The sequence below is a fragment of the Caloenas nicobarica genome, chromosome 7 (genome assembly GCF_036013445.1).
Source record: "Caloenas nicobarica isolate bCalNic1 chromosome 7, bCalNic1.hap1, whole genome shotgun sequence".
Classification (NCBI taxonomy): domain Eukaryota; kingdom Metazoa; phylum Chordata; class Aves; order Columbiformes; family Columbidae; genus Caloenas; species Caloenas nicobarica.
The window spans coordinates 23,557,992-23,585,859 of NC_088251.1; the positions used below are offsets into that span (position 1 = coordinate 23,557,992).

At 37.7% G+C, this 27,868-nt stretch overlaps 1 protein-coding gene across 5 annotated transcripts in view; it reads left to right on the forward strand.

The window, feature by feature from the left end:
- The window catches only part of KAT6B (lysine acetyltransferase 6B), a 110,561-nt gene that overhangs the window by 60,041 nt on the left and 22,652 nt on the right, over positions 1-27,868 (forward strand). For 3 of the 5 annotated variants that reach the window (XM_065639016.1, XM_065639014.1, XM_065639015.1), the window contains exons 4-12: positions 1,468-1,583; positions 1,748-1,829; positions 2,824-2,956; positions 6,489-7,414; positions 8,345-8,466; positions 10,071-10,186; positions 12,186-12,327; positions 15,343-15,504; positions 18,009-18,102. In XM_065639016.1, coding sequence (XP_065495088.1) covers positions 1,468-1,583; positions 1,748-1,829; positions 2,824-2,956; positions 6,489-7,414; positions 8,345-8,466; positions 10,071-10,186; positions 12,186-12,327; positions 15,343-15,504; positions 18,009-18,102 — 1,893 coding nt within the window. The remainder of the gene's footprint in view (positions 1-1,467; positions 1,584-1,747; positions 1,830-2,823; positions 2,957-6,488; positions 7,415-8,344; positions 8,467-10,070; positions 10,187-12,185; positions 12,328-15,342; positions 15,505-18,008; positions 18,103-27,868) is intronic. The other 2 variants (XM_065639017.1, XM_065639018.1) reach the window with 2 other exon arrangements.

Consider the following 27,868-nt stretch of genomic DNA (forward strand, 5'->3'; position numbering starts at 1 on the left):
CTTTTAAGTTCATACTTGGTTTTAACCACAAAAAATTGTTGATGTTAAACTGCATGCTAAGACTGAAATGGCAATGTTTTTTCAATATCTTTGGTTTTGAAACTACTCTTTGAATTTATTATTGATTGATCTTTACCAATATATTCTATTCCTGCATTTTATTTTGAGAATATGCTGTATTCATACCATTTATGTTGTCTTTTGAAGTTTAACACAAAGTAGGTTAAGCCTTGGGTACATACAATAAAAGGAAATAGAAGCTGAAATCTGCACTTATCGAAGTGGCTTTTGCATTCCATCAGTCATCTTTTCCATTCACGCCTCAGTCTGTTAGGAGACAAAAATAGCAAATCCTCGTGGATTAGCCTGTATTCTTGTTTGTGGTGGTTTAGCTCAGTCTTGAACTGAGGAACAGCGGATGGAGAAAGTCCGAATTGCCATGACTAGACCGCTACCTGGAAGAAAGCACACATTCCGACCCTGATGGCGAGAAGAAAGCTTCCTTCATGTGCCTCGTATCCTTGCAGCCATATTAAACTGCTGCATGGCACCAAGGATTCCTACCTCTGACAATTTGTGGGTTGATGTTCTTGATAATCTTTGAATATAATACTGCCAAAACCTGTTTCCTTGGGAAGGCTTATCCATTCCTGTTTACCAGTGCTTTTATATTTTCTGTATTAATGGTACACTCTGAGGTTGTTTACAACGTGAAAAATCACTGCCAGTATTGCCTAAGGTGTTGTATGTGTTCAGTTGTCTGATATCTTCTAGTAATTGGAAAAGCCATGTAGGCCTTCTAGCCTGCCATGAAAAGAGGATGGTTGTGCCAGAGAATAAAATATAGTTTTGTGGGAGGTGGTGGTTCAGCTACTCTTCCCCTACTGCCTGCCACTTAAAATCTTCCTTTGCAGTAGGTGTTTCTTGTGCCCATTGCCTGCTTAATTTTTTTTTTCCTTCTCACTGCTCTGAAGTTGTTCTTTGTATATCATTAAGTAATAAGTTGAAACAAAAAAATGCACGTAGTTTGACTATTAAGTTTCTCTCGTAGATACTTAATATATTTAGAAAAATGACTAATATGGTTTTATCTAAAGATTTCCTCTGTTTCTGTTGCTCTGCTATGAAAGGGAAGTGGAGTCAAGTTTGTAAAAATACTTTTTTCAGAACCAACGGCAGTTTAATGTGCTATGAGAATAACCTAGCGAAAATAAAAATTCAATTTCAAGTGCTTGTGTAGACCATTCACAGGTGTCAATTAGAATAAAGTAAACTTTCTACCTCTCTTCATAAGTTAGTTTTATGGTAGCTATTCTTTATCTTGTAAAGTAAATGAGTTAAATAATCTATTGCAAAGTTTTCAAAACAGCTGGTGTTTGCAGGGTTCTGGTGGTGCTGGCTATGTTCTGTTGAACTTAAGAATCCGTCTTGCCAATCTTAAATCTCAAGCTTCTTTTTTTTCTTTAGGACATCCATCATGTTTGAAATTCTGTCCAGAGTTAACAACAAATGTGAAGGCCTTAAGATGGCAGTGTATTGAATGCAAGACATGCAGTGCATGTAGGATCCAAGGCAAAAATGCGGTAAGTTACACTGAGTGTTATCTGACTCTTCTTTGTTTACTGTAGCTCTATGCTTAGCTTGTATGCAAATACAAATTGCTGATGTACAACTTCAAGCAATGCTGTATTCAGTTATTAAGTCTTTTTTTTTTTTTTTCTCTTCCCTTTCTCCCACCCCCCTTCAGGATAACATGCTTTTTTGCGACTCTTGTGATAGAGGGTTCCACATGGAGTGCTGTGACCCACCACTTTCCCGAATGCCAAAAGGTGATAATAAAAATCCTTTCGATGAAAATACTTTCATTCACAGTCTTTTCTCATATTAAATGACCAAAAGCTCTTGAGCATGCAAATTGTTCTTACATTGATAAACAGTATGATTTCAATCATGTCAAAGCCAATACTTTATTTTTCTTTGAGGTTTTTTTCTCAGAAAGTTCATAAAGGTCTGTGGTCAGTTGACCAGACGCATTGACTGTTGGCCAGTTTCTTTAAGGTGAAGTTTTACGAAGGCTTTTAAAATGTTTGGAGTATACACGCTGACAAAGAAATCCTTAGAGCAGGTGAAAGAGCCCGCTTCTTCATGCCTTTTATAAGAGTAATTTAAAAAACAGATAAAACACCTGTGTCTTCAGAACTCTAGATTCTGATACGTAGCACCTTTCATTTCTGCTCTCACATCATTGTGGCTTTCCCTATTTACTCTTAAAGTTACACTGAATACTTTCTCCATTTCTGCCCACCCTGACTCCCAACCCTCATCCCCCCTAAATTCCCAGCCTTATCTATAATAAATGTGTTCAGATGTGATCACCTAACATTAAAAGGATGCCAAATTCAAGTTGTTGCATATTAAAACAAACATACCTAGGTGTGATGTGGTATTTTCTTTAGTGTGCTCTAGCCTAGATTGCTTTGTAATGCTCATGTAATTTTTTTTTGTCACTGTCTTAATGAAGAAAGATCCAATGTAGTATAACGACGGACAAGCTAAACCAGAAATTCTTCTAAGAACCCATTTGCTCACAATCTTTTCTGTGATTTTTGTTGCCTTCTTTTTTACCATTTCCATGAGCACTTTGCTTTCAAAAACTTCAAAGTATGAGTAGATCACTTTTCTCCATCTACTTCTCCTTCCCTGTGTCGTAATCATAAGATAATTTATTGACCTTGTGTACTTGGCATGTATCTTGGTAGACACATGCAGTACAGATTAAATAAACTTTGTACAATTAAACTTTTTTTTTTTTTTTTAATGTAGGCATGTGGATTTGCCAGGTCTGTAGACCAAAGAAGAAAGGGAGAAAGCTGCTTCATGAGAAAGCTGCCCAAATAAGGCGACGATATGCAAAACCTATTGGACGACCGAAAAATAAACTAAAGCAACGAATGTTGTAGGTTTCTCTTCAATTTTTTTTTAATGGTTCTGAGAATATGGTCAACTAAGAGTTGATGCAGGTTCAGCTACAGTTTTTAACTGTATTTCAAGTTGGGGAAAATACATGTTGAGTATTCTAGTATATGGCTTTCAACCTAAAGGCCCATAACTTCTTAGTTATAGTGGTTACATTTTGTGTCATGTCAGAAGGTGATGAAAAAAAAGAAAAAACTTCCTGTAGCTTACTTTCCCAGATCCCATATTTTTTTAACAAAACTCATATTTATAGCAGATGCAAATAGAAGTGTCTATGATAACATATGCCACAGCTGTCTTTTAAACATAACTTCAGATAATTGAACTACATACAGAATCTATACTAAGCGGATAATAGTGAGTTACTTAAATCCAACTTTAGGAGACTGTTCTGCTCAAAGACCTGTTCAAAAGTTGGATAAAAATTACTTCATTTGTTAATATCAGCTCACAAAACCCATTCCAAAAAGCAAACTAGGCAAGCCCTACAGAAGTTCTGGTTTCAGTGGTACTCTGGAAGAAATTGTTACTTGAATTCTGCTGTTAAGCTGCCACTGGTTACTAGGGAAAGAGGTTGGAATTCCTTTTGCTTCTCAGGAATGTGTTTATCTAAGACAAGAGAGTGCTGCAATTCCTTTGGCATCTGTCTTTCCAGGGAACACTGTAGTTGGGCTTTAAGGCTTGGTTGGAGGATTGTTTAAGTAGCTTTCAAATGCTCAGTTGACATTACACGGAGTGTTAAATGGGAACAGATTCTGTGTTAATTCCAGTAGCATGTTGCCCTCCATCACGTGTTCTCATCCACATACGCCTTTCTTTGCCTATTTAACTATTTGGCCATGTCAGCTCAGCAGCTGAAAGGCTTTCTGGCTCCATCTACTACTCATTCTGTCATGTGGCTGTTACCCAACCATTTTTCTCTGTAGTCTAAACACGTGTCTGGTATTCTTCAGAGTTGCATGATAGCAGATGTAAAACTTTGCATTTTGCAACATAAGAATTTCTGGAGGCAGTCCAGCCAACATGCACAAAAAGAAGGAAAAAAAAAAATATGATGCTAGAGTACAGCACGCTAGTCAGGTTGATGTACTTGGTGCTGTGCAGCTTGCTATGTTCTCTTTCCCCACTCTTTCTGCCAGGGTCTCTTCTCTTGCCGTTTTGGTCCTTGTCCTAAAGTTCAGTGTGTGTTGGTCTAGGAAAGTAGTACAGGACAAAGATGAATCGTGGTGCTACATGAAAGTAAAAGATGTAGTGGCTCACGAGAGCATGCTGTTAAAGGAAGAGTGGTGAAATATTATTTTACTTCTCCATTATCCTCCTGACTAAATAACTTGGGAATTTGAAGGTCATTGAAATAGCCATACAACTTTCAGTGTTTTAACTGAAAATCCTGTGTGTCACTGTGCATAATAAAAATATTCCCTGTATCTCTAGCTACACCTCTGGTTTTACCCTTTTGGAAACTTCTAAACCTTCAACTGGAGTTCTAATAGAGTACTTGCCATCTTAGTTATCTAAAAACATGTCCCTGATGTGGGTTCTCATGGTGGATTCAGCAGGAATGTTTGTCTGACACAGTAATTTTGCTTCTCCTCTTTTCTCATGCATGTAAAATAAACGTTGGAAAGCTTGTGAGGGTTTTACTGTTACGTTTTGCCAATGGGATTCTGAGCTACAACTTTTAACGTAAATATCATGCTAAAGGATGCAGAAGTTTTGCTAGCATTGGATGATGAATACGAATATTTTTATAAAAATCTTTTCTTTGTAGCACATGAGCCCCACTAGCATGTTAGAGTGGTACTTGGGGGTGGTTCTTTACATAATAAATACTTGCAAGACTGTGGAGACATTTCTGTTACTTCAATGTCTAATATGTAAAACAAAGGAATCACGTTTTAGAAAACTGGTGGGATAAGAGAAGATACTCTTCCTTATGGAATCCTATTTAAAGGTGATCGTGGGGAACAGAAGATGACAGTATCATACATAAAAGTGTGTGGTCACATGAAATACAGGAACGTTAGCTAATGCCACTTAGTTATTTTTGTGTAGTACAAAGAAAAACTGTCCAGTAGTACTGGAATGATTTTTGCCTGTTGACCGTCTGTGGGAAGCCCTTCACAGGCAAATGACTGTGTAGGATTAACTAAAACCAGGTGTGTGTTGGCCTCTGGCACTGACTGTGATTACTGCATCTGGCAGAAAGAATAGGTCTTGTGATGGACATAAGCTTATGGCACCAAAGGATTCAAAAGACTTACAAGTTTTTGGTTTTGTTGCCTCTTAGGAGCTAACCAAATTTAAGGATGTGTGAATGGAAAAGGGGCTAGTTCTTAAACTTGTGGGCCCTTGGAGTTCAGTAAACCAGATGGTAGCCCCAGGCTGTTCGATCTCTAATTAGAAGTGACCTGTTGGAATTAATTACTTCTGCATCTCAATTAAAAAAGCAAAATCTGTAGAAGAAAACTTTCCACTGCAAAGTAAATAAGCTGACTTCAAAGAGCAGGATGGAAAAGGGAATCAGAGCACTTGATGCAATTACATAGCTTTGTTTGGATTTTCAATTAGATTGTGCCTCCTAACGCCTATTTTATTGCCAATATTTTTAAAATTTTCTGTTTCTATATACTTACAGTATACTACTCTTCAGCGTATCCTTCAATGTCGTTCTTCTCTTCAGCCCTTAGCGACCAGCTAAACCTGTACTTCTGCTGTGACATGTTGGCTTTCTGCATGCCGTTCTTCTCCCTTTCTTCTTAACACCTTCCATGTTAGGTCTGATTGGTTTACAGCTTTTCCACAAACACCACTTGGTCTTAGAGTTTTGCTTTTTCCTTTCCTTTACTATTTTTGGTTTTGCTATTGTTACAATTTTTAAAGAAAACAGAGTCTGTTTCTTTGGTTTTGTTGTAATGTTCTTCTTAAACTACCTCATTCTGCTTTTAGGTCTTTGATGGTAGTTTTCACTACTAGTGTTGGCATACATAATCCAATGAGAGTATGGGAAAAAATAGCAGTTTCTCGAAAACCGACTATATTGCTTTAAGGACTTTCTCTGCAGTTTAAGTCTGAAGTTGTGTTTTGATATACAGTAACTTATTAACACTGAACATGTGCATTTCTTCTGTGTGCACAATAATCTCTATGGTGATGGAGCAGTTATTGTACTGAGACAAAGTGCATTGATGTTTTCCTCCAAAGAAGCACACTTTTGCCAGGCATAAAAGTAGATGGGGAGGCTGTATACTTGGGAGATCGTGCTATTCCAGCTGCTTCTATTTATATGTACTGTGGACTATCTATTAAAGACAAGGGGGTGGGGCGAAACAAAAGGGGAAAAAAAAGTTGGATGTTATGTCATAGTGTAAAATGTATTTGCAAAGTGTGTATGTCTTTCTTTTAAAGATTTTGAAGTACAGTGGCGTAAGTAACTTTTGTAAACTGTGGTGTTATTTGGCAGTAGTTACAGATTTTTAATGCTAATTTTTATTTTCTAAATTTTTGCATAGGTCTGTAACCAGTGATGAAGGATCCATGAATGCATTCACAGGAAGGGGGTCACCTGGTAGGGGTCAAAAGACTAAAGTCTGTACCACACCTTCATCTGGTCATGCTGCATCTGTGAAGGATTCAAGCAGCAGATTGCCTGTTACAGACCCCACTCGGCCTGGTGCCACCACCAAAATCACCACCACCTCCACCTACATATCTGCCTCTACACTTAAAGTTAACAAGAAAACCAAAGGGCTCATTGATGGCCTTACTAAGTTCTTTACACCATCACCTGATGGTCGCAGATCACGAGGTGAAATAATAGACTTTTCAAAGCACTATCGTCCAAGGAAAAAGGTCTCTCAGAAACAGTCATGCACTTCTCTTGTGTTGGCTACAGGTACCACACAAAAGCTAAAACCTCCACCTTCTTCACTTCTACCCCCAACCCCCATCTCTGGTCAGAGCCCCAGTTCACAAAAATCCAGCACTTCCACTTCTTCTAACTCTCTCCACAGTTCTTCCAGTCAGTCAAGCGTGCCCTCCTTTAGTGGCCTTCCTAGTAACAGTCAGATAAAGGGACTTTTTGATGGACTCTCTCATATCTATACCACTCAGGGACATTATCGAAAAAAGAGACACCCAAGCTATGCACCACCCAAGCGTTTGCGTTGTAAACCAGACTTATCTTCCACATCAAAATCTAATAGCTGTTTCTGTGGAAAGAAAGCCGTTAGGAGTAGGTTTATTTCTCGTACCTCTGGATGGGGTGTGTCTAGAGGACACGCTTTTAAAGCAATTGCTCACCTCAAGAGAGCAGCTTTCCTTAAAAAGCACAGGATTCTAGGCAGAATAAAGTGTAAAGTGACCCCTCAGATGGGGACCCCCTCACCAGGGAAGGGGAGCTTGGCAGACGGAAGGATTAAACCTGATCAGGATGATGGTAAGCAAAGGTCAAAGCGCCAACCAAACCTGCGTCCCATCCAAAACCAAAATTCTGATATTGTCACATAGGTCTTAGCTATTTTCTCTTGTTCTTGCTTCACTTTCATACAAAAGCAACGGAACTTTGACCTGTTATCTAATGCTGACTAAATCTCCAAAACATGTGCTGTGTTGTTTTGTTGGGTTTTTTTTGGTTTTGTTTTTTTTCTGACTAATACCACACTACCTTTTTTTTTTAATTTATTTTTTGCATCTGTAGTGACACTAGGAGCCCCAGGTGCCTTCATAATGTTGCTTATGGCTGTGTAGTACCGCATGAGTAGTCACTTTTCATGCTAGTTCCTAGTTATTCCCCTGCCAATTTCTCTGGCAGTAGTTCTGTCATCATGATTGTGTGCTGTCAGTGCTTATAATGGTGGGAATTTCAATTCATTTCCCTCTGCTCCATTGCTTTTTCATGAGCAAGTCCATCCTGTTACAGTCTCCACAACACCCAATCTTTACTGCTGTGAGCTACCTTTTTTTATAGTTTTATTTAAGAAAAAATAGATTTATAATGTTTGAATGTAGATTTAGCTTAGCATTGGTCTCCAACTTCTAAGGGCAACCTTTTTTCTCTTATTTTTACTTTGTAGAGTAAGTACCATAGTTTTAGTGATAGAATATATTCCATTTCACAAAGTTCAAAACTAATTTAGTAGAACTGGATTGTAAAGGCTTATACAAGTGCCAAAAATAGCTCATGCAACAGCAAACTCCAAATCCAGAAAGGGGAAAGGTTTCATTTCGGTTACTTAGTAATCCCAAGTTTAGTTAAAATGGGGAGTCATAACAGCTGTAGTTGCTGCAATCCTATTTAGGAGTATCTGTGGTAAGGCATGTGTAACCTTCATGTCTGAATAAACTTTTTGCTGGTTTTAAATAACAGATACTGAAATCAAACTAAGCATCAAGCAAGAAAATACGGATATATTTCTGGTGGGAAGCAAGGTCACTGTTACACAGGAGGATTTGGAAGTATTTAAGCAGGCTCGAGAACTTTCCCTGGAGGTAAGAATCATAGTGCATAAAATGTAGTAATTTCTGTAAATAAAAACTTACTTTATTTTCATATGTCTATTCATGCTCATTTTTAATATATTCCTTTTGATCTAATGTGTCATGCTGTGAATTTAATTTGGGAGACACTGTAAATACAGTTACATTGTCTTAGGAGACAAGGCCTCACACTGGAATGGATCAGATGATGAGTGACACTTGGGATAGATTTTGAAAGATACACTTGAGCATTTTGGACACAGGACTCCCAGTGATTATGCGTAGAGATTAAGCATAGCTGACATCCTGGTCAGGACTGGGATGTTGGTTGGTAACAATGTGCTTGTGGATAAAGCAGCCACCCTGAAAAGTTTAATTTCTCCCAGCAAATACTATTTGATAGGAAACTGGGTTTACTGACTTCATGAGTTCATTTTACCCAAGGATGTAACACACTTTGAGTTTAAATACTATAGGCTTTTTCTAGCAGTGAAAATATTTGATCTGAATCTGACTAAAACTGTTTTTACCAGCTGGTGTTAATGCTCTTCTTTAAGGTATGTAGTGTTAATCTAAAGCTTGTGGAGACTGAGCTGGTTTTCTTGATGATGTTTTTGTTTGCTTGTTTTTTGACCAAGGAAGCTGGACATGGCAGCTTCCTGTAGCAAAATAGACTTTTATGTTTCTGTGTCTATGAAGTGAGCAACTGGTGTCTTTGAGAATCTGGGTCAGAGGAGAGGTGCATGTAATGTTTCAACTGCTGTTTTTTATAAAATTGCATCATAAATTAGTTTGTCTTGTATTTTTTTCAGTAATTGGAAATTACTTAATTTTTTTCAGGCTTAGTGTACAAGAACTGTCATTACCTGCTATGGGTCAATGCAGTGACTTTTTTTCATAGTTTTAATTCAGTGTGTGTTAAGGTACAAACTCAAACCAAGTTTAAAGATTCAAGTTCATTATTAGTTTGTACTTCCATTTGTTCATGGAAGTGGTTCCCACCTCCTCCTTTGTCTTTCATATGCAGCCCAAAAATGTTAGGTGATAAGACTTCTGAAATTTGTGGCATTGAAATTACTTCCCCCGCCCCCCTATCTTTGTTCCTTTTTTGCGTTTTGCCAGCACACTATAGTCTAGCAGTCACTTTCTGGTCAGCTCAACTTGAGTATGATAGCCAAGATTAGTGTGTGTTGGCATACCGTTGACTGTTAACAAGTAAATTGCAAGGACTCTAGAAGGGTTCTGCTGATGCCTTCTCCCTCATTGTTTTGACAAAAGGGCAGCTTTGAGTTTGAACCAGAACTATACAGAAGTCCTCGTGCTAGATGCTGTGGGAGAAGAGGACTGAGGCAATTGTGCCTCTTATTTGGCTGGGCCATGTACCATCTGTTTGTATACACCTGTAAGCACTGCTCACTTCACTTCATGTCTAGTTGTTTGGCACCTTGACAGACTTCTTCACTAGTTATATTTGGCTCTTTGCAAAGACTGTCCTGTGCTTGTCCAGGTTGGAAGAATTTAAGCAACTGGTTTAAATACTTGAGGTTGGTGACACAAAGCTAACTTTCCTTTTACTTTTTCTATAACTAATATTTTGCTTTTATTGCACCTGACAGAAAATTGGTTGCAAAAACGGTGGTGAAACGAGTGGGCGATACCCTTCTGTGATTGAGTTTGGAAAATACGAGATACAGACCTGGTACTCTTCACCTTACCCACAGGAATATGCAAGGTAGCGAGTTGTCAGGATGGCTGGAATTTTTACTCGTGATAATTGCAATTTATTTTCTTGCTCTTTTGTAATTGTTCATAATTTACAACTTTTAGAAGTAAATATGATTTTGTAATTACAAGTGAGAACAAGGGTTGGTCTCTTTTTTTTTTTTTTTAATAGATCTAATCAAAGATGCATTAAAAAGACTGATTTTTCCTAGTCCTGCATAAACATAATCTTGCAGTGTGTATTGGTGTGGTTTTGTTGTTCTTATGTGTTGGTTTATGTGTTGGTGTGGGATGGTGGTTTTTTTTGTTTTTGTGTTTTTTCTCCATTGCAAACAGGTAAGTCCAACTTCTGGCCACTTGGAGCAATTAACCTTGTTTATCATCCAGAATTTCTTAACAATCCTTTTTCTAGGAACCAGGAAGGGGTCTGAACGTGCTAGATAGGTCCAAGTGAGCAATTGAGGCAACAGTGTCTTGTTTGTGGCTGTCTTTGCTAGGGCACACCTTGGAGTCAGGCAGAGAGCATGAACTAGTATGTGTGCTCAGCAGATCTCTCCTGATTTTTGCATGTGCTGAAAAGAAATTTTTTGATGAATCCATGGGATCAATGGCACACAGAGATTTTTAGAACTGTATGTTTATCAAGCTCTACCTCTATAGCAAGCACTCAAGTTATGTGGTCTGTTCCAAAATGACTTTGCATAGCATTATTGTAAGCTGCCTTTTCTGTCCATACCCTCCTAGATATGGTCATCTTTTTGTGGTAGGAATGAGGTATATATCATGAACTGATAATATGAAATTCAACGGTTTAAAAAAGTGTAGAAAGCATTTGTATTTCTTGCTTTTATAGTGTTAATATTTGAGTTACTTTTTTATTCCCTCAATTTATATGATATGAAAGAGAGAGTTACCCGTTTCATCAAGTAAATTAATCCCAGATAGAGGCATAATGGTGGATAATTATTAGACTGAGGCAATAGTGGGATGGCACCTGTAGGAGGCAGTGTGGTATTTGGCTTAGTGCAGTGGGATTACATCATGGAACAAACAGTTCAAAGTACCGTTATGTTGTTGATAAACTTTGTTAGAATATTGGAGTGGTGTAAACTATGGCTATGATCCCAGTGTGATTCCAGGATCATACTGCTAGTAGCTTAAGAACACATAAAGATTGCCCTCTGCTCTAAAACTTACTAATTTCTGCAGCAGTCTTCCACTGCTTCAGTAATTTAAAAATGAAGGTAGGTAGCCATAAAATTCCTGAAAAGAGCGTTTTCTGATGTGTGGAACACTTCTCAGCGTTGTCTTACATGGGGCATTTGGGTTACTTTTATGTAGTCTGAACTGAATACTTCTCAGAGGAGTACAATCATCTGTGTTGTGGAGATGTGTGGGAGACTTTTTGCCTATTTGCAAACTGTTTGGATGAGCTTCTGTGTTCAAGTGCTATTTTAAGTGGGGGTGAGGGGGTATAATCCTACTACAGCTTGCTGTCCCACCCAAGTCTTTGAAAGACAGTGGAAAGAAAAATCATCTCCTAGCCCTCCCCATATACAAAATAAGGAAAACTAAGGGGAAGTAGATTCCCTGTGTTCTGCTGTGTGCCTCGTTTGTCTTTACTGGAAGAAGGAGGGTGAAATTTGAGGTATGACTCCAGGGTGCCTACTTTGATAGAGACCCCAGCAAAAGCTTAGGTGGAATGTGGGGAGGGTGATGTCACTGGCATCTACCAGAGGCTGGACTGCAAAACAGCTGGCCACAGCCCAACTCTATTGGATTAGGTTCATTGTGATTGATTGAATCTTTTCTTCCTTTTCTAATGGCTGATGTATATGTTTAATCATTCACTCTGATTTTTTTTCTTATTTATTTTTTTTAAACTCAAGCAGCGTTTACTCATGGTACCTTGTATACAAATGGGGAGGGCTTTTCACTTCGTGGTAACTTTTTGGTTTACAGAATTTAACAAATTTTCTGTATAAAATATCTTTCTAATTTTCATACAGATTACCAAAGCTTTACCTGTGTGAATTCTGTCTTAAATACATGAAAAGTAAAAACATTTTGTTGAGGCACGCAAAGAAGTGTGGCTGGTTTCATCCTCCAGCCAATGAAATCTACAGAAGAAATGACCTTTCAGTATTTGAGGTAGGTATATAAAAATCTAAACCTCTGAGAGTTTGTAGACTTTGCAGGTCAGTTATAGAGCTAGTGAAAACTTACTTAAATACTTCCTTGGAGATTCTTATACTGTAAAACCAAGCCCATCTTCCCCCTCTTGTTCCACCCTACCATGTTCTGTCACAATTCTTATTTTCTTCATGCACTACCCAACCTCTTAAGATATTGTATAGTACGTATCTTTGGGGACTGCAACGTAAGCTCTTTTACTGGATTGCCTTTGCCTTCTCAGCAAAAGTACCTCTTGTACCCGTTCATTTCTGGCTATTTGAGTATCTTGGGTGTGGGGAGAATACTAATAACGTAGATGCTTCCAATGTATAAAAGCAAGCAAAGCAGTTTATTGGTTATTGTTATAAAAATACAAACTTATCTATTAAGTGCTTTTACTTTCCTTTTGGATCTTTGAGAAACTTGCCCTGGAACAGCCTAGTTGGGTGACAGAGATTCAGTCCAACTTTGGCTAGAACACACTGCCTTTAATTTAGAAAGTCAGAGTTGGGCTTTGTGGATGTGTATTATTTTTATAATCTGAATTATTCTCTTGAGACACAACTTCTGTTAAAGTTTAGTGTCTTAAGGATATCCTGGACAATAGAATTCTGTGTTTCCAGTAGCATGCCTGCAGTTACTACAGCTGTGCGTTGACCTCCACATTCCTGTGTCTCAAGAGTTGTTACCTGTTGCATGAGCAGAAAAGACTGCTGGGATTACTAGGACTTCTTTTGAGGCTATTTATCAACAAGAGTATTTAGATGTGTATATTGATAACTTCTTTTTACCTGCACGTATCATAGGTTCTTGAAACTTGTGTTTTTATATAGTATAAATGTCTGTCGTGCTTGGTTGTTGCCATTGTCTATTCCAACAAATTTGAACAATATCTTAATATTTGGTTCACTATTTTGGTTTTGGGCTATTAAAAAAAATAGCTATAAGCATCAAGATCGCTACCTTCCTGACTTGGGCAATGTTTATGAAGATTATAGATCTCCCAGCAAAAGACTTAAATTATAAACAGGCTTAAAACTCTCTTCCTATCAAGATGCAAAATTGTCTTAGTAAGTCCAAAATAACTTAAACTTCTCTATTAGCAGGTGTTAAGAGCTGTGCAGCATACAATAGGCAAATCCTGCTTTCCAGTTTAATTTCATTAGCTACTACCAACATGTGAATAAAAACTTCTTAATTTAAAATATAGTTCTGAGAAAGGGGTTGGGGATGGGTGGAGGATTGACACACAAACCACGTGTCAAACAAGGTGAATGTGAAGCAATGTTCTGACTCTTTTTCCACTGCATTTATTGCCTTTATTTACTTTAGGTGCTTTAATAAGCACTTATGCTAAGATTTCTGAAATAAAGTAGGTTTGTTTTTTGGGGGTTTGTGTGTGTGTGTTTTTTGTTTGTTTGTTTTTTTAATTCAAAGGCTAATGTCAGTTTTTACTCTGCTGATTGTGGAACCTTACTCATCAGTTGATGTCCTTCCTCACAGATACTTTCAGGAACTCTGTACACCTCTTTTCTGTTTGACAGAATGAAGGGTTTGTGGTTTCCTTCATGCTTTCTGTTTTTGAGATGAGTTTGACATTTAAGATTTATGTACCTCTGCCCAGAGCATGACTTCGACAGATTTGAGAGAAGACTTTGACATAGTTTACTACTATGCTGTATACAAGAAACTTTTGACAGATGCTTGCTATTGAAGTTGCAGTCCCTGTTCTGCCCTCCCCCCTACATTTAAAACTGATGAACAAGCTGAGTTTGCCTGGAATTTAAGGAGTTTTTTACATTTTTGTACAAATGTTCTTGCTGAAAAAGCTATTTTACGTAATTTGGGTTTTCAGGCTTATGGTTTACCTGATGATGATTTCTACTTGGGTAATGCTTGCATTTAATTTGCACACTTGCTAATAAGTGTGAGAAGCAACAAAAAGCATCTAGACAGTTGGGGTGAATTGTACGAGAGTTTAATGTATTTGATAGGTTCTTGAGTACTGCATGTAAGTTTATTCCGATGCCTTCAGGAGCAGTAGCTGTCCATTAAGTGTTTTTTCTTTAATCCAGATAATGCAACTATACTACTGAAGCCACCCTGAAATCCCTAGATATATCCTGAAGTTTGGGTTTTACTTGGATTTTTAACTAGGATTTTTACTAAAAACAAATTAGCATAGAATATGGATTCTTTTTTGATACTGTGTGTATACCATTTGGCTGTCTCTGCAAATGATATACAGCTAGTGAATTTATCAAATACCAGTACAAGCAAACTTTTCCATTAAGGTTATTTCTAAAATGCTGTTGCCTTTGACTGAGCCTTCCCTTCCAGAGAGCAACTAATTGATGTAGGAAATCCGTGTCTGGCTCTCCTGTAGCCGTCTGAGTCACAGCTTGACTCCTTACACTTGTAACATACCTAGACTAATTGTAGTACTTAGCCTGAAAATTTAATTCTCTTGCTCAATAGTGTTTTAGTCTAGCATACAAGTTTTGTCTAGTTTATCTAAAACATTGCTGTGATTGATATGTAATTGAGAACTCATTCACTGGCCTTACATTTCAAGGATTCAACAAAATACGCTTCGCTGTTTTTATTTTGTTTGATTGTTGTACACCACTGCCTTTTAGCAAACCACAGTTTAATGTAATTTTAACTAGAATATTTTGTTGTCTGCCAGTCACTCATTTTTATGTCAGGACTGAACTGAAAGAGGTAAGTCTCACTTCAACAATGAAAAGGTGAAGCTACTTTGTTTAATAAATCCAGATCCTTGGAGGATACTTGCAAAGTAATTAGTACTAACTGGAGAATTCTTATTTAACAAGAAGCTGGGGCATTTCTCTTCTGAAACTTAATGCGTGTTTCTTCTGTAACTCCATCTTGTTCATGTTTCCTTCTAGGATGTGATTGATGCAAGAAGTTGTTTTGTCCTAACATGTCGATGGCATTGAAAATAACTGCATCTGTCTTGCTTTCTAGGTTGATGGAAATGTGAGCAAAATTTATTGTCAGAATCTTTGTTTGTTAGCTAAGCTCTTTCTGGACCACAAAACCTTGTATTATGATGTTGAACCATTCCTCTTCTATGTCCTTACAAAAAATGATGAGAAAGGCTGCCATTTAGTTGGATATTTCTCTAAGGTAAAAAAAAAAAAAAGTGGTTGTTTTTAAAATTTTTAATTTTCACATTTTCTTAATATTTGTGCCAACAGCAAAGAAGAAACAATTCAGAAGCTTGGAATATTCTCTATAAATTTCCAATATAATGTGCCCTGTCTCAAATACACTTGTACTTTCTTGTCTCAGACATTGATGCAAATTGAGAAATCATATGTGCATTCAGCCACATGGTGGTGGTGGGTTTTTTTTGTTGTTGGTTTGGTTGTGTGGCGGGGTATTTTTTGTTTGCTGTTGGTTTGTGTTTTTGTTTTGTTTTCCTTCCCCTAGAATGTGTTGTGGTTGCAGTTGAAAATCAAATCTTTTTCCTCCCTCTATCATTTTTGCAATAGTATACCAAGTCTAGCTTCTAGAAGTGCTCGGTATTTGAAATGTCGGTGTGGTTTCATGGTTTTACTGCTAGCAGTTCAAGCTGGCTGTTTAGACATAACTGGCCATCTGCGTTCACCTCCTGTGTGCACTCTGATCTGATGCAGTTACTCATTGCACTGAGTGTAAGAATGCAGTGCCTAAGTGTATGGCAGATGCTTTTTTTAGAGTGGATGTCTTTTGGTTGGGGTTTTGCTTTGGATTTTAGAGTAATAGGTGACTGCTATAGACAAAAGTTTTATACTTCTGTGGACTGTCTTGACAAAGATGATGAAAATAATGGCGAAATATAACTAGATGTGTCTGCAACAGGAAAAGTTTCCATTAGTTAGTTTGTCCATAAGATATGTGATGAATTGGTAGTTACTCAGAGATTCAGTACTTCTTGCCCCTAGTATCACCACCTCCCTCAGTATATAGTTTTCTTTGTTTATGAAGTGATTTGTATGAAGATGTTACTTTGAGGAAGTTTAAAAATCATGTCAGAGTACCCACATATTATAGTGATCTCTTGGGGGTCATCAGTTCCTTCCAAGATGTGGGCCTTCCTGGGATTAAAGTAACAGTGAGATGTGTAGACACAATTTGCACTCTTATGTCAGTCAGAAGTTCTTCTGGCATACAAACATGGCAACTCTGATACAGGCAAGTATTTCTTACCAGATTTATTTAAGGTACTGGAGGTGTTGAATGTCTCTTGTTGTTTGTTTCTTCTTTCAGCAAGAATGCATTTCTTCGTCAGCTTCACCCCTGTTGCTTTTGGCCAGTCTGTCACATCTGATGTTCACAAATTTTTTAACTACCAAAACTTAAGAAAAATAAAACCTCTCTCTCAGATTCCACTGAAATTATTTACTGAACTGCATGTGTCATCTCATGTTCTGCCTGCCCCCCTCCCCGCCCCCCTTTTTTTTTAAAAAAAAAAACATGTGTGCTCTTGTTCGCAGAAGTGCTCTGGCTTTTCTTCCCTGGTGGCAAATAATGTTGCCAGGATGCGAACTCCATGCTAGCAGCAGTCTTGTGAGTTTGAGAAGCCTTTGCAGAGAAAATAATTCACCATACCATAGAAACTAAGACACCTGGTAAAATACAGCATGAGTATCTGCTCTCAGCTGAAGAAATGTTTAGAAACTAATATTCTGGCATGTGATCTTGACAGTGTCATCACTGGCCTGGTGTCATCTGATGTGGGGAAGCTGAAGTGATAGCTGGTGTCTCAAACTATCCCTGTGCCTGCCACAACTTCTTGTCGGTTATGCTGACCTGGATATTTTTGGTTGATTTACTGGTCTCCCTCAAAACTACCTAGTGCTGATGTTGAGATTTGTGTGCGTGTGTGTGTAATCTTTTAAAGGTAACAAGGCTTCAAGGCTCTTCCTTTTTATCAATAAATGTGAAAGAACCTATAACCTTAAATTGTTAGAACAGTTTCCTAGTTGAGATTCTTCCTTCTTTTGTCTTAATCAGTGGAATATTTGCCTCCATTTCCTATATGTTAATTACTTCATTCTGTTTGAAAGAGCTCTGACCTCAGAGCACTCTTAATTTGGATTCAGGTGAGAAGCATTCAGCTTTGAAAAAGTTAATATGCTTCAAGTAGTAAGACTCAGTTCTCTGAGTATGGGGTTCCTCCTCTCCACCCTGACCCTGTATTAATTCAGAGGGAGAAGGCAAAATCAAGATGGAAACTAGCAGGCACTTAGCACAGCAATTGCAGGCAATACAACTTCACCATGTGTACGGATATTATTTTCCGCTTTTATATCCCTGACAGAATGGTCAGTGGAGCATGAAAATATTGCCCTCTTCTTCCCATTCTTCTCCTTTACGGCACTTACACTTCATCGTGCTGTTTAGGCAATGTATTTAATTTTTAAGATGCCAAGTAGTTAACTAATTAAAAAATATATATTTTGAAGGGTATGCTTGATACTTCCTCAGTGTAATTAAATATTAACATGGAATTATTTGACTTTTGGTACTGACCCCATGTGTCTGTTCACCTTATTGGGATTATTTTACGAGGACAGTGGCAGGTGCAGGCAATTGCCTGCTTCAGCAGTGCTTTGACATACTTGATCTGTTTCTCCTTCCCACAGGAAAAGCTTTGCCAGCAGAAGTACAATGTCTCCTGCATAATGATCATGCCCCAATACCAAAGGCAAGGATTTGGAAGGTTTCTCATCGATTTCAGTAAGTGAAGTGTTTTGTTTACACTTGTGATCCAGGGAGCTGATGGCTGTTACAAGAAATAGTAATATATGAAAATTTATTTAACTTGCTTTATTGTTTTTATCAATAGATAATGGGATTTCTGTTTATATTTACATAGGATAGAAAGGCTCCCTGAAGTGAAAAACTTAGTGCTGCTCTGTTATTGTACTCAAGGAAATTGAGAATGAATCTCTCAACAGTTATATTAGCTCACAAAGCTATTACCCTGAGTGAAATGTCTAAATTACTTTCTGTTTTGCCTTGCTCATTAGTGTACGAAGAGGCAATTATTTGTGATTAAAGCTAAGAAGGTGTTAGTCCAAGGCATTCTCTACATTCTAATATTTCTAACTTTTATCTTATTTGAGCTAAAGAACTGTTTTAGTGGAAGAATTGCTACATGGAAGGAATGTATTTTGGTTTTTGTCTTGAAGTTCATAACTTCCTTAGTGGAAATTGTTACCAAAAAAAGCATTTGTGCTCTTGGCTGTGTATGTACTTGCTGCTTTATTTTGCTGAGTTGTCTGACCTGTTAGAAAGCTTCGGGCACACTTGCTTAAATATAGATTTGTTATTCCCAAAATCTTTAAGCTGCAGTGAAACTCCAAACAAAATCCTCTAAAGAAACTTCTTAGCTGAGTGTCCTCAATGCTACTGAATCCAGTGTACTGTAGTTTAGAGGGAGAATAAGGAATTAGTATTTATTAGTATATATTAATATATAGTTTTCACTATTATGTTTTTTAAGGCACAGTAGAATTACATGGCAACAGACATAGTTAAGATAATAGGATTCCTGGCCTGAAGGTGTATGCAAGAACATTAAAATGCAAATAAAAATACATTGCAGTATAACAGCTGGACAAATACAATAATTTCTAACTATAGAGTTTTCAAGTTGTGTGTCTTGTAGTGTTCTACCCAGCATGACTACACTAAACTTGATAGGGATACTTAATATGTCTAATCGTTGTATGGCTTTAAAACCAGCCTTCACTATACCCCCGTGAGTTAGATAAGGATGGTTCTGGACCACTTAATCCACCATTGAAACGTAGCCATTACTGGAGTGGAACACAACAGCTGTTCCTTTGTGTGCCTTCTGCAACCTTTTAGGAAAGGCAGTGAGGAGTACTGCATAGTTCTGGAACTGTAGAGTGAACTTCAGCTTACTTAGGTAGAAATTGGCCCTGTTTTAGGATTAGGATCTCTTGCAAAAGGAGATTGGGAACTATAACTGGGTACAACCGGTAAGTACTTCTAGGCTTTTTCTTTGGTTTTTACTTTGTGGTGTCTTCCAAGAAAAGTGCGCTCAACAGACAACATTGTGATTGAGTTTGTGATACTTACGTCTGCAAAACTGGTGGCACAGTTATGAAACCTGTGGATTCCATAGAAGCTCTGGATATGGATTTGCTACGTCTCCCTGAATCTGTGCTCTGTTACTGTGCCGTGTGCTACTTAATCTGGAAAAATTAGTAGAGTATTCTGTCCCTCCAATCCTTCTGGAAGTATCTGGGAGGACATAGAATTGTTTGAATCATTAGAATTTCCATGATAACTTGGAACATGACCGAATGGTATCCCTAGCTTGAAGCTTATCCGTTCTTAGACCTTTCCTCTTTGCCAGATGTGTTCATATCTGGGGTCCAGGCTGCAGCTGTATACGTGCTGGGCATAGTCCATAGACCAGCTTCAGCTTCTGCTGTAGCAAACGGACTTCCCACTTTGGGAGCACAGTCAATCCTTCTAGTAGCTTTCCACAGTGTCTTCCCTTCATTTTCTGGACAGAGGTTCCCTTAACTAACTGGGAATCAGACTGTCTCAGTCTCCAACAGAATGAACAGAAGAACCCTGAGATGACTGAGGAAGTCTGGCTCTGTGGTGAGAGTGAGCTGCAAACTAAATTAAACGTGGTGAGAACCGCTCGTGGCTGGTTTTTCCCTAGGTGTAAAAAGGAAGGTAAAACTTCAAGGCTTGTTTTCCTAGGTTTTATGTATATCCTTCTGCAGGATGGAGTCTGAATGCCATTAAATGGGACAGCCATAGCCTCTTCTGGATTAGCGAGTCCAAAATCTGTCTTTTCACGAAAAAAACCAACATCAGTTATTTACTTTTTTCTTGGAACTGTATTTGTGTTTCTACCTCCTATATTGTAATTGACTGACCACCATCTACTTTGCATTGCACTGTTTCTGTTCACTTGTGGTCTCCTGAGAATAAGTTGTTCTAACTAGCCTCAGAAAATGGGATGTAACTGGGATATAACAAAACCCCGGTTAATAATCTAAGCTTGAAAGAGCAAGCTTATCATAGTTTAAAACTTTTTTTTTTTTTTTTTTGCCTGTAACATTATGTAGATTGTTATGTTCTCATAAAATTACTGGAAGATAAATTTTAAGTTCTGAATGTTAAGTCTTCATTTGTCATGCGAGTAATGCGTCTAAACTGCTGTATTTTGAATTCTGTGAAGCAGTCACTAGTACTTGACTTTTTTATAGGACAGTTTTTACACTAAAATAATAAAAATGTAACTAAACAAGTAATTATCAGAAAACCATAGTTACAGACCTCAAAAGAGAAGGTCTCAAGAACTGTGTGCCAGCAGTTGACCGCTCACATTACTTTGTATATATCTGGACACTTGACAGTTAGAAAGGCTGGAAAGAACACAGCCCTAAGCCATGACATGACTTGTGCTTTGTCAGCTGTCTGGTGAAAATGTAGTTGGCAGTACAAAATTTGCTGCTTTTTTGGTAAGTGAAATGCATTTGTTTGTTCAGATTGCAATGCATTCTTTTGTCTTGAACTAATGTAATCTTTACAGATGAGTCTATTTGGTACCCTGTAACTTGCAACGGATTTTTTTTTTATTGCTAGAAGAAAAATACATTTATTTTCTGACCTTTCTTTTCAACTTTTTGCTAACTCCACTTAAATTTATCTATATTTCAAGTAGAAATTGATAGTACTGTTATTTCTTGCTCTGTAAACTCCAACATAAAGCTTTGTGCAGGGTCTATCTGCCTACCTCTTCAAGAATCTGTAATCTCACATGTGGAAAAAAGATTTGTAGGAAGAGTACTTCAGTGTGAGAAGAAAGCATGCTCTAAAATGCCTGAGTTCTCTTGACTGATTGTCTTCAGCAAAAATTTCATGTATAGTTTTCTGTATGTCATTGGTCATTTAAATAAAAAGGTTGGTTTTAAAAACACAATACATTTGTCTGAAATTGTTCTGTTTCTTAAAGGATGGTAGGATTTTTGTTTGTTTGCTTCGTCAGGGAAGTTATGGGCTTCGACTGTTATAGAAACTTGGGCTGTTAGAAATGGAAAACAAGTTTAGTTATAAATATTTATCAAATGGTAAAACTGTTGATTTGTAAAATTGCAGACTTGGTACTGCTTCATTTTGCTTAATTCACTTTACTGTAAGATAAAATCATTTTAATCTGCTTTATATTCTAGAAGCCTGTCGTACTGAACACAAAATGGTTTACGTGAAGTCCTCATTTTGTTTACGCCAGAGTATGCTTAATTAAGTATTATTTTATAAGTCTGACTTTTCATATAGGGAATCTAATTTTTACTTGGAGTGTATCTAAACCGATTCCTTAAAATGAATGAGGGTCTTAATTTCCTTGTTATATTTATACCTTCCTACCTTTTACAGGACTGATAACTCTTGCCAGACTTTTGAGGTTTGGGCTTTTTGTTTTGTTTTCATTTCCTTGTTCTTGTATTCCATGAGGTTGACTGGATTGTGATTGTACCTGAGGGAGAATAATTGACTTCTGCATTAATATCTTGTATTTGCTGTAAATTAAATTTTGGGCAAGTAGGTTCCAGCTTAAGTTGATCCAGAAGTAAACCAAAGAGCAGGCTTTTATTGTATAAGATCCCATCCCGGGTTCGTTTCTCTTCATGTCCATGTATACAAGTCCATTTGCATGATGCATGTCTGTCACAGTTTAAGGAGACTGTGAAAGGTATGAAATCTTCTTCTGGTCTTTAGTGAAATTTTGTTCTCCCTACAAGTTTGGAAAAGAGCTGGTCTAGCCTGTATAATCAGATTTTCTGTGAAAGGGAAGAGGTTTGGTTTCTGGTGAGCTTGAAGAAAAACATGAATATCATTCAAAACCAAAACTGCTTATGTCTGAGTATGTTCAGTTCAAACAGCATTTTCTCCTGTAGGATCAACTAGTTATTTTGAACTTCCTTATGGCTCCAATACTTTAAAAGCTCTATATTCTGACACAGACAAAAGGTTGTTTTTAATTGAAAATAAGAATTTGTTTTGGGCCTAGTTTTCTCTCTCATGTCTATTACTGTGACTTGGGTTTCTGCAGTGTCTTCAAGAGTCAGGGTTAAGCTTTCCATGGCTAGTTGCAGTCTGGACAGTGAGCTCTTGATCCAGTTCCATCTTCCACACTGGCTTTGTGGTGCTTGAGTGTATTAAGAAGGTTTGGAAATGTTGCTGTGCCAAAAGGTTAGTTTCGTAACTCTCATCTCTGGTTCCTGCTATAGTGTTTCTAGGCTTTCTGCTTTAACAGCAAATTAAGTTACTCCTCTGTGAAACCTGAAAAGCAATGACTTTTTGTAAAGCACCATGTTTGTGTGGTCATCCAAAAACATCAAGTTGAACAGAAGTTGAAATTAGTAATGGATTTACATGTGGCCTGTCATTTGAGGTGACATGTGGCTGACAGATGATACTAGCATCCCTGGTTTGAACATGAGAAGCTTATTAAAAATGCTATAAATGTGTTGGAATTAAGTGGTGGAACAGAGTAAAAATGCTGCCTGATGTTTTTGCAGTGATTCTGAGAAAGGGTTATATCAGTAAAGGAAGAGCTTTGGAAAAGGGTGACAGATGATTGAAGGGGTTTCATTTTTTTTTGGTTGGAAGCTGGAATGAGGCAAATGAGCAAAGCATTATGGAAGTGAACTTGTTTCTTCTTTAAAGAATACCTGAACACAGAAACAATGACAGACTATTAACAAAAGTACTAAAAGGGCCAAAGAGGGCAGAAGTAATCAAAATACATGTAGTTCTCTTCATTATGATGAATTCACGCAATTGCTTTGCTGTGTAGCCTGAGCTTGTGTTGTTTCAAGTAAGTATGTAGACTTGCCATGTAGTATCAAGTTGATGGTGGTAACTGAGTTAAAACTGTATTCAGCTGGAAACAAGACACAGACCTTGAACTGAGAAGACCTGTGTTCTTTATACCGATTTATAAATTAATTTCTGGAAAACAAAGCAGACTGGAAAAGAAAAAGATAGAGGTGGATGCTGTAATGGAGAGATCAGGGGAAGTGTTTTCACATGTATGCCATGTAAGTTCTGGGATGCTTCTGGAACTGCTGGGAACCACTTTTGATACCTGCCTGCTGTTTAGAGCTGGGACCAGGCTGCAGTGAGCTGTAAGTGGTAGGATCTACTTCTTTGGTATGGTTTATACAGGATTGATAGTCTAAATCCCTTAATCTGGTCATGGGAAATAAGACATTGGCCGGAAGTAGACTTTTGGAAAAACTACTTTAAGAAAATCAGAATATTTTAAATGTATAAGTACTTGAATCAAATATGGATATGAAGTAGAAATAATGTTTGAAAAATGGCAGTGTCTGTGGAATGATGAACTCTATCTGTAAATGTCCCTTATACTGGTCTTTTCCAAAGTCTTGTGTTCAGATGTTTTACAGTTTGCTATAACAAATACTGAAATACAGCAGAAATACAATCTAAGAATAAACGCACTGTAAAAAAAATGTTTACAGTTATATTTAGCTGTACTGTGTAAACAGAATTGAGACAGGCATGAAGTGGGACCATATTTTTTAAGAGAAAATTTATTTTAACCAAGAGCATTTCAGCATTTCCTTTCTTACATTACAATTCTGAAAGAACTGTTCTGTTGCTGCTGAGAGTGAGGTAAACAACAGAGGGTGGGAATGAGAGGCTGAGGATGGAGAGGAACAGAATATTTTTAATAGGCTTTATCAGAAAAATATATTCTCAAACTATATTTGTGAAGCCAACACCATGAATTTAAGGATCTGTGTAAAGTGGGCCTTTGTCATGTATTACCTGTGGTGGCCCATATTGAATCATATATTGAATCATCCTGGTGTTTTGTGTTAGGTTTTTGTGTTTGTTTTTTGGCGATGTTTTTGTGGTTTTGTTTTAATTAATGACCTACTTGTGTACGCCAATACAGAACACTGTGCCAATCTTCTGGTCATTTTTGTTGATGTGTTTGGAGATGTATTGTGTCCAAATGAAAGGTTGAGTTACCTGCCTTTTTTTCCCCCCCTTTAAGGGGGAGATAAAAGTGTCTGTGGGAGCTGTGAATTTGTGAGGGAGCCTGAAAGCTGCTGCTTATTTTATGTTCTTTTCTTGATGATTGATTGTGTTGCTGACCTGAAGGCATGAGTTTGGCCTCCTCTAAATAACTAATAAGGAACATTCTGTCAAGCTGAGATTTAGATGAGGAGAGAATAAAGATGGATTTTGAGTCAAGCTTTGTTGACTTAAGATTATTCCAAGAAAATCAGCCTCTTGGGATTTCTTGGCATCACTTTTATATAGCTTCAAGACACTGTGCATTTATCAGAACTGCAAAAGAAATCGGGCATGTCACTTCAGATACAGAAGCTAAGACTGCTTTAACTGAAGAGCATCTTTATTTCAGATAGCATTGAAAACAGCTAAAAGGCAAGGCCAAACATGGTAACAATGAAAACAAATGTTTGTTGGACAAAGCTGACTTTATAGGGCATTAGTGAACAGGAGGAGCCATCTGCTGAAAGCTGGTGGCTGAAAACAAATTTTAAGTAGCGCATCTTTAATGATCAGGAATTTCTACTTTCGACTGCAGAACATGGTTATGTTGCAGCAAGTCAGTGGACAAAGTGAGTATTTTGGTAGCCTGTTGCCCTGTTGTTGAGGCACAGTGAGACATTTCACCTCAGTGAGATAACCTTGTGGTTTTCTTAATGACGGTCTTTTCCAGTGCCATCACTTTTATCAGGCAGTTCTACCTTGTTGTAAAGAAACTATTTTTTTGTTTGTTTACCGCTGTTTTGAGTAACAGTAGTTTTACCAGGTTGCCATGTCTCGGACTTAGCTTTTGGAAGTGCGCTGTAATAAATTTGTGTTCAGTGCTTGGTAGATAATGTGGGCTCTTTTTATCGCGCAGTTTCTGTATCTGCTGGCTAACCAGGTATCACCATGAGATTGCCTGATAACCCCCTTAATCTGTTGATTCTTTCTTCTAAATCTTCCTTGGTTAATCCCTTGTTCTACTGCATGCTTCAGTAGAGCAAATGAACAGCAATGGTGTTTCGCTGCATACGTAAAACAAATACAATTTGTATCTTCTGTTGTGTCTAACTAGTATGTGTGTCATGACCACTTACCTGGGCATGTACAGTATTTGCAATGATTTCCTAGATGTGCCTTTTGAGTTCTCAGTATTGACTCCCCGTTTTGCTTTTGTTCATGTTCTGTAGCACTACTAGGTTATCTTTTGTAGGTATGAATGAAACAATTAGAGGAAAAGCTCTTGGGCTCTGAAACTTGCTTATCTACTCCAAAACTGTTAAAACCATTCCTGATACAGTTTTGGTCTAGGACATCTGTAACTCTCCAAGTGTGATAACAATTTTCCTGAGCCACAGATCTGGGAGAATTATGTTAACAGTCAGGTTAACACTCTAGCCAAGAGTCGGAGCTCACTGGTATGGATGCCATCTGGTGGGCCTCAGTGCCATGTAAAGATTCTGGACCTACTCCGTTTGCATGTTATGTTAGGTGTAGCCTCCTAAGTCTGGTCAACTGTCTTGTAGGAGTATGTAGAGCCTCTTAGAAGGCAAACAGGTAGTATTTTGTAATGGGCATGTTGAACATATTTTTAAGGATGATATTCATGTGCTGTGAGCATTAAACACCAGAAGGTAATGGCAGTTCTTAAATTCATTCGACAGTTACAGTTGTATAAAGAATTGACTCTTCAGTGCCATTTATTTAATAATTTTTAAATGTAAGTTTAAATAATAACTTAAACATTGCTTATAAAATTGAGAACAATCCAGCCTTGTTAATGTTCTTCTAAACTACTTAACCTACTGACAAATTTATTCATCCAGTTGGGAGTCAGGACTGATGCCTTCTGTGCATGCAACTCTTGCTTTTAAGGGTACTTCAGTTCCTTTTCCCTTGCTTATGCTTTCACATCTGCTTATAAGTAGTCCATTTCGTACACAGAACCTCCTCAGGAAGGGTTTACTGGCAACTGGCACAGGTGAAATAAGTGTTAGCCAATTAATTCACTCAAAAGGTGCCTCTTGTTGGTCTGACTGTAATGCAGTCATCTTTACCTTTCCTTCCCTTCATGAAGGGCATTTGTTTAGCCCTAACCTCTTCTGTGAAGCTTTCTATAAAGGAACTAAAGGTTTTGGGCCCCCTGTGTTGAGTTTACTTGAGGATGTGGAGAGGAATGAGAGCTGGCATTATTTCTTGTAACAATAATGAGAGAATCTTTGGCTTACTCTGTTCATCACGAAGAAAGCTTTTCTTTAGCCAGACAAAGAAGAAAAGAGAATGTAGCAGGTTGTTCACTGATCTAAGCATCTCAAGTTACAGCTGGTCTTTTTTTTATTTTATAGTGTTTGTGTGGATTGTGGCATTGGGGTTCTTTGAAGCTGCCTCAAAAGTGCTTTCAAAGAGGGTACTAACACCTACTTAAGGTCCTCTATCTTTGACCTTCCTCCCATTGACATAGATAAGAACAGTTCAGAGACACACAGAATAGTTATGAAAAAAACGGTAACATGAATTGCAGTTTTAGGAATCTTAAGTCTTAATAAGCTCACACTTTCACCTTTCCTATTTCTGCCTTCCACTCATGGTCATACCTCTGAACTTGGAACACTGAGCTGCCTTAAATGCTTTGAGCCATCCTGTCTGAATACTCAGTTGTTTTGATTTTTCTGACTATTCTTTTGAACCTGTGTCTTCAGAACTTGTTCATATTATTTTGAAACAAAGTATTTGATATTCTATAAGACACAAGGAAGTCTCTTAGGATAACTTGAAATGCTGGTTCGAGAGAAATCTTCACTTTAGATACTGGGGCATTATAAAAACAGTTACTAGGACTTGCTGTTCTTTCAGATCTCTGGTTTGATACAGAACATTGCATGAAAACTTAAGAGTTCTTTGTTTCCCTATTAATGGACTTACTTTACTTGGTTACGTTTCAAAGAAAACAAAGTTTAATAGAAAAGTGCTTGATTCCATCTGCCTGAGTTTGGTAATTAATTTGTGAGGGCTGACCTTTAAAGAGACTTAGAAGAACTCTGAACATGCATGGGCAAATAGTTCACTGGTTGTTTCTTTTGTTCTGGATAGATTCTCATAAATGCATTTTCTTCTGATGCTGATGTTAACAAAATGCACATAGGATTCGAGGGCTGCCGATTATGTAAGGGCAACCTTTTGGGTACAAACTATTGCTTATGAGTTTCAGAAAGGCTCCATTTTATAACTAGAGGCCTCTGAGAAGCAGATCTCAAGCTGTTTCCAACTTCTGTCAGTATTTTGTTTTTGTTGTGGCTCCCCTGTCTGCTCAGGGTTTTCAGCAATGCATTGGTGTCTTAAAATTGTGTATCTGGAAGGCTTTCCAAAGTGACTTGATTCTGTCTTCTGTACAAGACTTAGTTCAGTGGTGTTGGGATAC